General features: G+C 46.0%; 1 protein-coding gene across 2 annotated transcripts in view; it reads right to left on the bottom strand.

The window, feature by feature from the left end:
• Nucleotides 1-6,352: 6,352 nt before the first annotated feature.
• IRS2 (insulin receptor substrate 2) overlaps nt 6,353-12,907 on the bottom strand; it is a 29,265-nt gene continuing 22,710 nt past the window's right edge. The window contains exon 2 of one of the 2 annotated variants that reach the window (XM_055335928.1): nt 6,353-7,149. In XM_055335928.1, the coding sequence (XP_055191903.1) occupies nt 7,145-7,149 (5 nt within the window). In that variant the 3' untranslated portion in view covers nt 6,353-7,144. The other variant, XM_055335926.1, reaches the window with a different exon arrangement.

Raw genomic sequence — 12,907 nt, forward strand, 5'->3', positions numbered from 1 at the left:
CTTCCACACTCTAGGTCAAAGGGAACAGAGTCTTTAAAGGATTCATGTTGGTAATGAGTTCAGGTAACTGTTACCAGCACTGGGAGGGTGTAAGCTGAGTCTGGTTGGGTGGACAGGGGGCAGAGTGTAAAAGGCACCTTTCACAAAGCCAATTCCCCAATAGTGACTCGAATGCAGAAACCATTTGGCAGAATCTCTGGAGTCAATAAATTAAGAACTCAAAAGCGAATCTGTAAACAAAAATCAGAATAAGCTCAAAAGGGGAATAAAGTCGTAAAGCCATGAATTAGAACCAAGCAACATCGATGCAGCATTATTGCATCCGACATATACAAAGTAGGTTAGACTTGGCTGAAAACTGGAATTACAGACATGGAGAAAACTCTAATAAACCATAGTGAATACAGACAGATAAAACAGGAGAACGGTATTCAGACGTTTATAGGGAAGCTAATGATAGGATATGAAGATGTGTCAGAGATAAAGCCCATCCAACAATCGTCCCTAAAGTAGAAAACTCAATAAATTTCAAAAAAAGAACTTTTCAAAGGTATGCTACAAGAACGTTTTCAACACGTTTTCAAGTCCAGCGATTCTTCTCAGCGTCATTCTGTCTCCATCTGTGTGCGAGGTTGGGTGCAGTGGGGAAGACTCTTGTGCCGATGAGCCAAAGGGGTGGCCGTGAAGGGCCCACCAAAGTCCTAGAAAGCCACACCATGAAGCACTGTGTCTACCAGGCTGAGGAAGTTTGACTTTTCCTGTAAGATAATGGGCTGGCGGAGGGGCAGAGGACCTTTAACCAAGATGGAGATTCGATCACTCGTGGATTTTGTAAGGATCATTCTGTCACTTTGGTTGCACCAAGTTTTATCATCTCTGGAAGCAGCATGATTGGAGGTGCACTATCAACATGATTGATAAAGTAGGTGATGATCAGGATTGACCTAAGATCCTGATCGTTCCCCCTCCACCACCCCAGGTTTTTAGATCCTTACTGCAGATTGTTAAGCACTTGGCAACATACTTTCATTACAAAGTCAACCAGGCTTAATAATTCTCTTGCTCCTGCTCAAACCCAACGCTAAGTAGTGTCCTAGTTTTCAGATATGCCAGGACGAGAAACAGAAGGGGGCTCCATGGGCTTCCAGACTGTGCTGGTGGTAGGGGCAGGAAAGCTGGCCCTGATTCCAGAGCTGAGAGAGGCAAGAAGGGCCAGTTGACTTTGCAAGGACCACCTGCCATCTCCCTTTCAGAGAAAGTCTTATTTTTTCAGACTTGCACAGAATATAAAGTTCTTTCGACGTCAGTATTGGCATTCAATAATCCTCATTATTATCAAGTTATTCCTTGTGGAAAATGAACATGTTTTTCCCACTGCCTTTCATCCCTTTTGCTAGTTAAATCTTCTTTCAAAAGAAGGTCGGTAACCAGTCTCTCTTCTTAGTTTCTAACATCAGCAAGGGGGATAAATCACTGTGGCTTTCTCTCTTCCAACTTAAACAGTCTTTGCTTTTAATACTCCTGCAAAAGTCCAATTTTCCATCCTTTGTATCTTGATCTTTCATAAAATAGCTTCCAATGTTGTGCAGAATAACAAGAGCAAACATACATAAAGAACACGGTGGTGGGAATTATGTTCAGGGTCTTGAAAACAGCAATTCTGTAAATAGAGGCCAGTATCACTATTATGATTTTTGATCGTGCTAGACTTTTCACTTTGGTCCACTTGTACATTATTAGGAACCCCTTCTCAAAGTCCCCGGAGATTGGGAGTGTATGCACCGTGAACACAGATGGCCTCTTGCATTTGAAAGAGTTCCAATCACAGGTTCATTTTCTGCTGCTGGCACAGCCACTGCCAGCCTGGCTCTGCGAGACACCACCCATTCTCAAGAGTTTGTCACCAGCAGCCGACTGTTTGCTACCCAGTTGACTGGCACTTCTGGGGATGCTGACTGCTCCCAGGCCCAGAGGGTGAGCCTCATTCAGTGCAAAGCAACCAGAGTGTCTCTCCCTAGTAACCAAGACCACAACGGGCAGGGACCTGGCTGTGGTCCGTGGGAGTGAGGCCTGGCTGGCTGGGAGTAGGTGGCTCTGGGACCATTTGCATCTCTTTGAAAAGTACCCATGGAACAGAGACTGTCTTTACTGGGTATTATTATGGGAGGATATGCCTTATGGGGCCACTACAACCATGTTATAAACATGAGGGGACAGGCCTGAGAATAAAAAACAAAGATACTGAGGGTGGCTGAGTAGAAGGTGAGAAGGTCCTGGCCCCCTGATAATGCCATGGAGCTGCCTAATTAACCCAGCCCTGAACCCCTGTTACAGGAGATAATAAATCCCTTTACCGTTAAGTGGTTCTCAAACTGTGGTCTCCGACTGGCAGCCTCAGCATCCCCTGGGATGTAGCTAGAAATGTAAATCCTTGAGTCCTACTACCCAGATCAATAAAAAGAAAGTCTGGGGACTGATCATCCCGAGATCTGGTCTAACAAGCATTCCAAGTGATCCTGATCAGCCTGTGTGCTGAAGAACCACCGGAGTAAGCCATTGCTTGGGTTTTCTATTATCTGCGGTGAACTCTATCCTCATGAACACTTGTATGGTATTTTACACATCTTTTCTGGGAAATGCAATCATTTGATGTTTTTGTTTTACATGGGGTCACCCAGGAATTTGTAAGGTCTCAGATGGGAAAGCTGGAGGGAGGGGGCTGGGGCATCCCAGGTAGGTTTCTCGAGGTGTAAGGAATTTTGAGAAAATTTAGAGCTTTTAGAGTTCCCATCCTGGGTGAAAGGAGTGGACTCTGAAAAAAAAAAGAAGAGAAAACCCAGGAGGTGCAGCTTCAGATCAGAAAAGCCAATGCCCAAAAGAGCCCAGAACTTTCTTTACATGTAGTGGCAAAGGCCATGAGTCACTGGAGGGCTGAGGTGGATTCAAGTAATTGTTTTAGCACGAAATCAAGGAAGTGCTAAGGACAAGCAGGCACGAAACCACCCAACTGCTAAACAGTGTCCTTAGGAGAAGCGAAAACAAGCTGAAGAACAGAACTGAGACAGACGGGGCTGTAAGAGTGAAAACCTGGCCAGATCCTGGAGGGATGTTTAGTGTTGCCCAGCTGTCAAGCACTGCGAGGCCACACTGCCCTGTCCCGTGGATTCCTGCCAAAGCAAGAATTGCAAACTTCCTAGTGCACCGTGTTGTATGAATCAGAGAAACATGGGTCAGCCGCAGGAGGGCAGTGATGGAAAAGACACACTGCACCTTTCAAAGGGGCGATTATCTCCCCAACATACTTCACCCAGGAGCATCAAAGTGTTGCTCTGATACATTAAATCATGCTTGCTTCACCGAAATGATAGCACATGGTCACTTCAGACCTCTGTGCACAAACAAATGAACAATTTGCCCAGGCCAGCCTGGAAACTTGTTCTGTAAGGTGTGGCCTGGGACCTGGGGTCCTGCAGGTTAGCTCAGATACTGGACTCTTGCAAAGACAGGTCAAAAGACTGGGAACAGAGATGCATCTTCCAAATTCACTACTGAGACCACCTAGGGCTCAGAATCCAACTCTTCCTAAATCCAGAGTGGGATCTCCAACCTTCACATCATTCTGTCCTACAAAACTTAGCCTTCTCCTCAAGGTTTCTAAATCAGTTTCAGGCAAACTCCTCCGGTGTTTGTGCATCTTTGCAACTACTCCCCACTTCATTTATAATCAGCTCTTTTGGGTAAATATATTTGCCGATTCCTATACGACTCTCCTAGAATGGCAGCTATGACCTGCTCGTTAAAATAGATTTCAGGGCATCAAACCTGGGCAGGCCATCCTCCTCCTGTATGTCTAATGAGACCACACGTAATCCAGCCAGACACGAACGGGCTGCACCAAGTCCCTGAGCACCACACACAGTGTCCACCAGTCTTGTGACTTAAAAGCCAGCCTTTAAAATTGTCTGCCAAACTGCTCTGGTTCTATTAGCTCAAAAGAGGGGATACCCATGTTATTGCACTCCTGTAATTTCAGGGTAAATGGAGGTGCAGAAAAATTATTTCCAACAAGGAGGTAAAGTTGTTCTTGATAAAAATCAATAGTCATCATTTTTATGTTTTTTGCCTCCTAAATTGTACCTCCTGGCCCTGATGACTCTCTTGAATGCATTGGTTCAGCCATCCCCCAACCGCATCCGTCGGAGAAGGTGGGGTTGGACAGAACAAGCCTGCAGATGGGCTTCAACTCCGGCTCCCGCCGCTCAGAGCTACATACCCCCAGGAGGGACATTGCCCTCTGGTGCTCCAGCTGGACATCTGTAAAATGGGGATGGTGTGTCTTACCACCTGAGGTTGTTATAAACTACAAAGGAGTGAATGTTCGTACAGCACTTAGAACTGTGTCCAGCCAGCACAGTTACACAATCTGTGTTTTGTGAAATAAGTAACATCTTTGTTTTCTTAATACACTTACTTTTCATAAATTCTGTCATTTGGGGAATATTATTGGGTTTCCAGGATTAAAACATTTAAATTAAGAGGCATCAAAGTATTTTAAGAGCTTCCTATTTACTTTTTTACTCTCAAACACCTGGAGTAGAGTGGTTTTATGTTGAACTCAGAATCATCCACACAGAAAAAGATATCCTTGAGGCTTTATTCATTTCATAAATAATGTATTTTATTTTATTGCATATGGCTGTTAAGGAGAGCATCCATGATCAATACAGACTAAATACAATGCACTATTCTAGATCCATTTATTGTCGTCTCCAGCAGCGTCACATTGACCCTTATATACAGCGTGTACAGTGGAAGACAGAGCAAGATAAGGTAAGTCTTTTGTCATATCACAATAGCAAGAAATATATTTAACATCTTGATATCCAGAAACAATACGTACCCAAAAAGAAAACACTGTTTAATAACTGTTAAAGTTTATATAGCAAAAAATATTTTAAATTTAAGGTAAGTCAGGCAAAATGTACAAAGACCCAATATACATTGTGAAGTTTTAGCAAACATAACATTTATACATTTTGGTTCCATTCTGTAAACTAAATTAAAAATGTAAATATTGCATATGCCTTTTTTTTTTGAAATGTACAGGATAGAGGAAAATTTAGTAATATTATCAACTTTTCGTTTTGCTTGTTGTAAGCTGCAGTATAGTGCTATGACTACGCTAAGTATAGAGCACTACTTACATACGCCATACACTGTATCCAGCAGGGTCCACGCTGTCCTGGGGGGATTCCATACAAATACCGTCCATCAATTCCGATTCCGAGTCCCAAAACTAAATCCAAATGTCAGGACATTTTATACATCTTCATAAAGTATATGCATCATACACTGAAATTGACCTCCAAACGAACATCGTATGGTCTATACACTGTCACAATGTGTAATTTTAGAAAAGTAAAACTTAAAAAAATGTTCAGGGGGATCACTTTACATTCAACTTTGTCTTGCAATACAATCCTCTGTTCTAAAAGTTCAGCATGGAAGCAGGAAGACTTTTGCATTGCCATTAAATATATTTTTAAGACATTGAATTTTTTGGTCTTCCTCTAAAAAAGCCTCATTTTATTAATGCATCATTCTATAGTGATATATATCTATATATTTATATATATTTTTCTCCAAAAAAAAAAAAAAAAAAAGACAACTCACATCTCCAATGAATTAGTGTAACCTCTACAGGACTATCCGAGCAGAGAGGCACCGTGGACGTGCCCGGGGGAGGGGGATCCTCAGCCCTCTGCCACGTGTCAAGGGGGCAGCGAGGTGACATGACATTCTGCTGGCCAAGGTCAGCAGGTTTGGGTGACACCTGTACTAATGGCCACAACACTGTTATCTTCAGAACACTGGAAACATAAAATGAGGGTAGTCTCGTTAGGGACTTTCTCGACAAGTCAGATGTACTGTGAGGTTTTTTTTTTGTCTCCTTGTTTTTCTTCCTTTAACAACACAGGGGCCAGAATAGCTCTTATGCCAGGTTCTTTCCTTCCCTTTTCTTTTTCTGAGTTTTTGCGTTTTTTTATTGTTGCTCAGGGCAGCCTCACTAGCCGACATGATAGCGTTGAGTAAAGATAATACATTTTTTTTTAATCTGCCAAAGCCGTGACCACCCTTGGATCGCTAGCATGCCTAGGTGAATTTTTGGTTAAAGAAGTGCAAGCTCAAGATTAAGGATAGCAGAGACATTTGAGCTTGTAAATAGGATCAAAGGCTTTTTGCAATTTGTAGTACCTACATAAACATCTACATAGAGAAGATTTAACAAGTCTGTTAAAGGTAAAAAGAGATATTCACCCCCTGCCCCAAGCCCCCCCCCACCGCCCCCACTACCCAAGAGAGTTGATGATTTTCAAAAGAAGGTTGCTTCAGTTACACATAATTATTATTATTTCTGAATCCATCTTTGAAGTCCAATCCCAAATGGCATTTCCATTGAGAAATGTCAGTCCCACACTGGGCTCTGAGTAAACACGCAGGTACCTGGATTGGAGTCCACGGAGCAGCTGCATCCTGGGACCAGTTACTAAGGCTGAAAGGCCGCGCTCGAGACACGCTCAGCAGAGATGCACACGGGAGGTCCTGCCGGCCCCCGGCCACGCAAATCCGGCTTCCCCTAGAACTGAGGTAGGACTGTGGTAGTTTTGAGTGCATGCCAGTAAATGCCAGATTTTACCACTCTCGTGGGTATTGGTGGAATCTCCTAGCATGCTGAGGGATAAATCTGCTTTGCCAAAATGAAAGTAAGAAGAAATAAAGACACTGGCCACAATTTAAAAGGCCAATGGGAACATCCAATTTTCTTGATTACAACTCCTTCGGCGAATTTTGTCAAACGAACAGAACACAGCACAAACAGCAGAATGATGAATGCCCCCCGCGGGAACCAGGCAGAGGGGCAGGTGTCCTTGCCTTGTGGGTTTAGAGTCTAATACGGTGGCAGATGTTCCAAATCCTAGTCATTGCTCAGATCCAAAAAGAAAATTGTAAGCAGCTTCAGATTAACAAAACAAAACAAAACTAAACTAAACAAAAAGAACGCAAACCACCACCACCGCTGAGCATCTTCTTTCACTGTCATTTTCTGATGTGAGATGTCACGGTGACAAAGCCAGACAGATCCTCACTCTGGAAAAGAAAGGAAAGAAGTCAGTGGTGACTGTCACAGGGACAGAGCGATCCTGACTTAGAGGAAGGAACCCCCTGGAGCCACCTTCACGGCCTGTGAAGGCGTGAACACTTCCAAATGCGATGCACTTTGGGAAGCCACCATTCACTCATTCTGTTTGCCAGAAACAACCTGGAAGGGTAGTCCCCACTCGGAGTCCCTGGATGCGGCTCTGGCTCTGGCGGGTGACGTGAGTTGTGAGGGGCGGTGCGCTCCGTGAGGCCCGGGGGAACTGGCAGGAGGCAGCCTGCACACCTTGTGCCTCGGGCCCTCGGCTCCGGGTGGGGGCTGCTGGCGAGGAGCCGGGGGAGCTCACGAAGACCACGGGTTGGCACCAAGGGCCGGAAGCGCATCCCGGAAACTGTGCCATTGGGGGTTAGCGGGAACACGGGACACGTGGTGAGTCCACACCCTGCCTCGGAAGCCCTCCCACTGGATCGTGGATCCCATCCCCCGAATGACCAGGATGATGCAAGTACCTGCAGCGACATGCTTGTCATCCCACACCCTCCTCAGCTGCGTGGCGGCTGCCTGGGGCAGGGTTAGGTCACTTACTCCCACCAGCCTGGTGGTGACAAGGCCTTAGGACCCCAGCCTGCTCTAATTCCCTCCTCCCTTCCAAGCCCAAGGATCAAACTTCCTTAACCTGTTCCCGATTTTCATCATTTCCACATGTTTTTACTCCCTGTGTTCCTTCTTTGGCGGACAGACCAACCAAGTTGAGAAATTCCAGCATCTCACAGCAAATTGCCTTCCTTTTTAAGCTTTTGGCTTTTTAATCAAAATGCCAGGTGGTTCTTTTGCATGCTCATCCCCGTGATGGCAGCCGATGGGACACCTGCGGGCGCTGCTGGCCACGCCCTGCCCTACACAGGCAGGTGCTCTTCCCTGGCTGTTGTACTCACAGGACCTGCACTTCCCAACACTGCTCCAGAATCATTACAACTCGCCCCCAACCCTCACCCCACTACCTGTTTTACTTTGTTGTGAAGCTAATTCTTTTCTGTTCACCTTGAGTTCAGGGGGCTGCTCCCAGCAAGAGAGAATTTCCAGAGCACCATGCAGCCCAGAATGAGCGCCTGAGAGCCCTGATGGCTTCGCATGCCAGGCCGTGCCCTGGTACTGACTCCGAGGGCTGCATCCCATGTGGGGCCAGAAAAACAAAAGGCCTGGACACACGAGCTTCTGTCAACTGCCAACATACACCGTAAACATCATACCTTTTCCTGTTTTCTCATAAGTCCCCTACAATGTGGTATTGCCATCATTTATTATTTTTAAAAAGCTTTATGTTGGGGCACCTGGGTGCCTCAATGGTTGAGCGTCTGCCTTTGACTCGGGTCATGATCCAGGCTCCTGGGATCGAGTCCCATATCAGGCTCATTGCAGGGAGCCTGCTTCTGTCTCTGTCTCTCTCTGTGTGTCTCTCATGAATAAACAAAATCTTAAAAAAAAAAAACAAAAAAAACAAAAAAACTTTATGTCCTTTAACAGCTTTAATAGGTGAAGAGTTCCCCCAAAGCAGAAACAGGGGCCAGATTTTGTCCCGGGAAGAGATGTGCCCTGGATATTTCAACACTGTCCCAGTGAGAGCGCGTGTGAGAGCCCAAACCCAAATGCCCACGTTCCTTAGATAGCAGGTGTTTGCTAAAATCCACCTCCGACTTCCAAGTCTCCCCAAAATAAGAGCTTGCGTTTTCTCCCTGAGGTCCTGAGCAGGAGATGAATTCCTGGCCACTCCAGAGCAGGTGGTCAAGACACAGTGGATCTGCTGACATAAAGATTTTGGGTCAGAGTTTGTTTTCTTTTTACTCTGAAGCTTAGCTAAATGTAGCTGAATTGTCTCCTGTTAACCCTCAATCCATTATTGTGAAAACAGCTAAGCAAGTAAATTCCTCAATTTCCCAAACTTAAGAATGGTCCTAGATATGTGGGTTGGCTGCTCCTGAGAAATGCATTTTCCATTCACACTGGCAAAATTTGGGGGCCACAGCCCGCTCACGCCGTATGGAAGGAAGGCTTCACAGCAGTGACACAGCTCCAATCATCAGATCTTCGTGGGCTCTCATCGAGGTGAACACGAGATTTTCCCTTTGCGCACTACAGCACACAACCTTAATTTCTGCGCTTTAGCATGGTGGGAGTAGCGCTGAGACAGGCGGGATCATCTTTCATTCATACATTTGTGCACAGGGTGACTTTCACAGGGCTGATGGGCAAGGGGAAGCCCTCAGGGACCCCGACTGCCAGCTTCCCGCCCCCAGTGGAGGCACGGCTCCCAGCCCACGCCTGGCGCTGAAGGATGGCCAGGCCACAGTAACCAGCACAGAGACAGGTGCACCACAGGCGCCAGAGGATTGGGCTGGGGGCACACCAGTGATGCCATGCGCAGGGTGGGGACAGTAAGGAACACAGTTCCCTTGGTCTCTGAGACCCTGGGGCTGCCCACACAACCCCGGGACACTATGGAAAGGGTGGACAGGGAGAGATCCTGAGGACTGGGGACGTTGGAGGGGATGACCACGCACACACACACACACACCTGGGGAGGTGACCACACACATGCGTCCGCACTGTCACAGCAGGAGGCACCTGCTCCTGGCCATGGGAAGAACACCAGCTGAAGCTGGGCATGGCAGGAAGAGGATGCCCACCAGCTCTGAGACAGAGGTCCCAGCATGACGTGTGCTGTGTTCCCTACATGTAGAAAACACACAAATGAATACGAGAGTGAATACAAGCAACCTGTCTCCTATGAGATTAAAGCAGCTGCTTTCCACAGTGCTTCTCGGTGTGGCAGTGGGAGGGTTAAGACGGGGGGTCCTGGGCACAAGGACCTGGGGTCCAGACCACCTGCCACACCCGGCAGCTGCCCCACGACACCCCACCCGTGCGTGGCTCACCATGTGTGCGCCCAGGGTCCTCCCCGACGCGCTGCGGTTCAGGGAGCTGGTGGTGGTCTCACGTGCAACAAACAGCGTGCCTTCAGCAAGCATCCTTGTTTGGATGCAAAAGAAAGGAAGGCTGGAGCACCCCAAATCAGGTCACAAGGACCATGACATGATGATGAAAAGAATCTGGACAGAATCCACCAGAGGTAAATACTCAACAAGAACACACACAGGGAAGAAGGGATCAGTTTTAGAAACCTAACTATAGTTTTTAATTTGTTATAGAAAGAAGGCCCAACAGGGTCCCCAGCTGCCCTTCCAGCCCAAGGCTGTGGCACATGCTGGCTGGGGCCCTGAACCTGGTGGAGAAGTGGAGAAGAGGAGCGGCCAGAGGAAAAGGTGGCCTGGCGACCGCTCAGGAACTGGGCCAGGGCTCAGAGGATGCAGAGGCAGCAGGAACCCCCTGTTCCCCCATCCCCAGAGGAAGAGGAGAGTGGCAGGAGCTGGCCCTGGGAGCATGAGCATACTTGCCTTTTTCGTTTGTTTACTGACTTTTATTTATTTATTTTAAGATTTTATTTATTTATTCATGAGAGACATAGAGAGAGAGAGAGGCAGAGACATAGGCGGAGGGAGAAGCAGACTCCATGCAGGGAGCCTGATGTGGGACTTCATCCCGGGACTCCAGGATCATGTCCTGAGCCAAAGGCAGACGCTAAACCACTGAGCCACCCAGGGATCCCTGTTTACTGACTTTTAAAGTAAGTTAAGTGATCTCTCTTCCTGAAAATTAATCTGCTTCATCCAGACTAGGAAATGCCACAAACTTGACATCCTCACCTTTAAATATTTATGACTTCTGATGGTGATCCCAACAAAATTTTTTGTACTTTGTTATCTATGTTAATTCTAGTAGAAGAAAAGTACAAATTATTAATTTTATGATCATTCCACACTGAATATTCATTAAGATGGGAGACATTCCTGGAACTCATTAGATGTGGAGGCAAAATAAAAAATAAACATATCAAGAAGCATTGTTCATGAATGCAATTACCAAGGTATCTGGATTGTATCCTGAAGGTAATGCGTCTAAAAATAATTTAAACTTATTGGCATTCATTGAATTTGTCCTATAATCACACAGTACTGTTCTGTAGCTTGGACATTGCTTTGTAAAGAAACCCATTCACAGAAGCATTGGTCTAAAGTAGTTGGTTAAAAAAAAAAAAAAACAATCTTGCATTAAAAAGATAGAAGCTGTTCCAAAGCATCTGTCACACCGGCCAGTTACTTTCCCGTCTTGTTTTTGCTCTGTCACATGTGACAAATGACGCCACATGAAGAATAGGTTTCCATGTGCCAGGTATCGTAATTTCTGAGGAGGAGGGATCATTCCTTGCCTTTTCTCTTTCATTTAAGAGCAATCACAATGCAAATGAGCAAGGACAATGTCATTAAAGACCCCACCTTCAATCTGCTCTATTTTACACACACACACACACACACACACACACACACACACACACACAAATCAGAAAGAAATAGAAAACAAGTGGGAAGGTTTCTTTGCCATGGACAGCACAAATGTCAAAACACTGACATGTCCTGCCAATGGCAAGCTGGATTCCACAATTCCCAATACGTTAGTGGAAAGTACAGTGAGCATCATTAGGTCTAGAATGTTCTAGGGTGTTCCAGAGGTAAGCTGGGGAAATCTGCACCAGCAAATAAATTCAAGCAGCATTTTTCATACACATTCTGACTTATGACATTTTCGCTTTGATTTCTCAACAGTATGTGGGTCTGCATGTGTTTGGCTTCACAGTCAATATTTCAGTGCCCAGAATTTGGTACACAGACCTGAATGGTTGCAAGTCAGCCCCCGGAGGCCCTGGTTCTCTCTGCAGAGGGCCCCGTGGGTCCCACCCAGGGTCACACGCAGAGCCTTAGGGAGGCCTGGGTGGAGATGGTCTCCTGCAGGGCTGTGTGTGAGCCACCCTGTGGGGCGCAACCCAGAACTCCACAGGTAGGGGCGGGGGGTCAGGCTCAGGTGCAGGGAGCAAGGGCACTGGAAAAGGGGAGGGGGGGAGGGGGGCATCTGCACTTAGTAGGTAACAATGACTTAAACCAGGCACCTCTGCATTAAGACTGCGCAAATACTGACTTGCGTGACAAACAAAACAACGTACTTAACAAAACCCTACATTTCCAGTGGCAACTATGATTAGGAAGAAAGAAACTTGCAATAAGCCCAGACATGTCCTTTGGCCCATTTAAACCTTTGATGTGAAAACAGAGAATTACAAGAGAAAATAAACTTTTTCAGTTACAGGAGAAATTCCTAGAAAAATAAACCTGATAATACAGTATCTCCTTACTTGAAGAAAAGCAAAACACTCTTGAATATACCAGGAAAAAAAAAAAAGTAAGGTTAAGTGTGATAACAAGAGATTCTAAGAAAAACGGTTACTCGAACTTTTCATTTAAATCAGAAAAAAATAATAACTTGTAAGGAAACTCGGGGAGACGAAGTTCCTCAGGACAGACGGAGAGGGGGCAGTAAATGACTTTACCAATTGTGCAAGATTTAAAACTGTCTTCTATATGAGATCACTGTTTCCACTGACAGGTAAAATCATCTCATCATGAATGCTTGTTGGAGAAATGTCCTGGCACTGAGCTGTACACGAAGGAAAGGACATGGCACAGACAGGGACTAGAAGGTCTAGCCTGGTAGGAGGCTGGGGACCCTGAAAGGTGGCTTCTCCACCTCTACCTCCCATTGACCTTTTCACCAAGAGCAAGAGCCCTTGCCCTTGGGGTC

Source organism: Nyctereutes procyonoides, unplaced genomic scaffold, assembly GCF_905146905.1.
Source record: "Nyctereutes procyonoides isolate TBG_1078 unplaced genomic scaffold, NYPRO_anot_genome, whole genome shotgun sequence".
Lineage (NCBI taxonomy): Eukaryota > Metazoa > Chordata > Mammalia > Carnivora > Canidae > Nyctereutes > Nyctereutes procyonoides.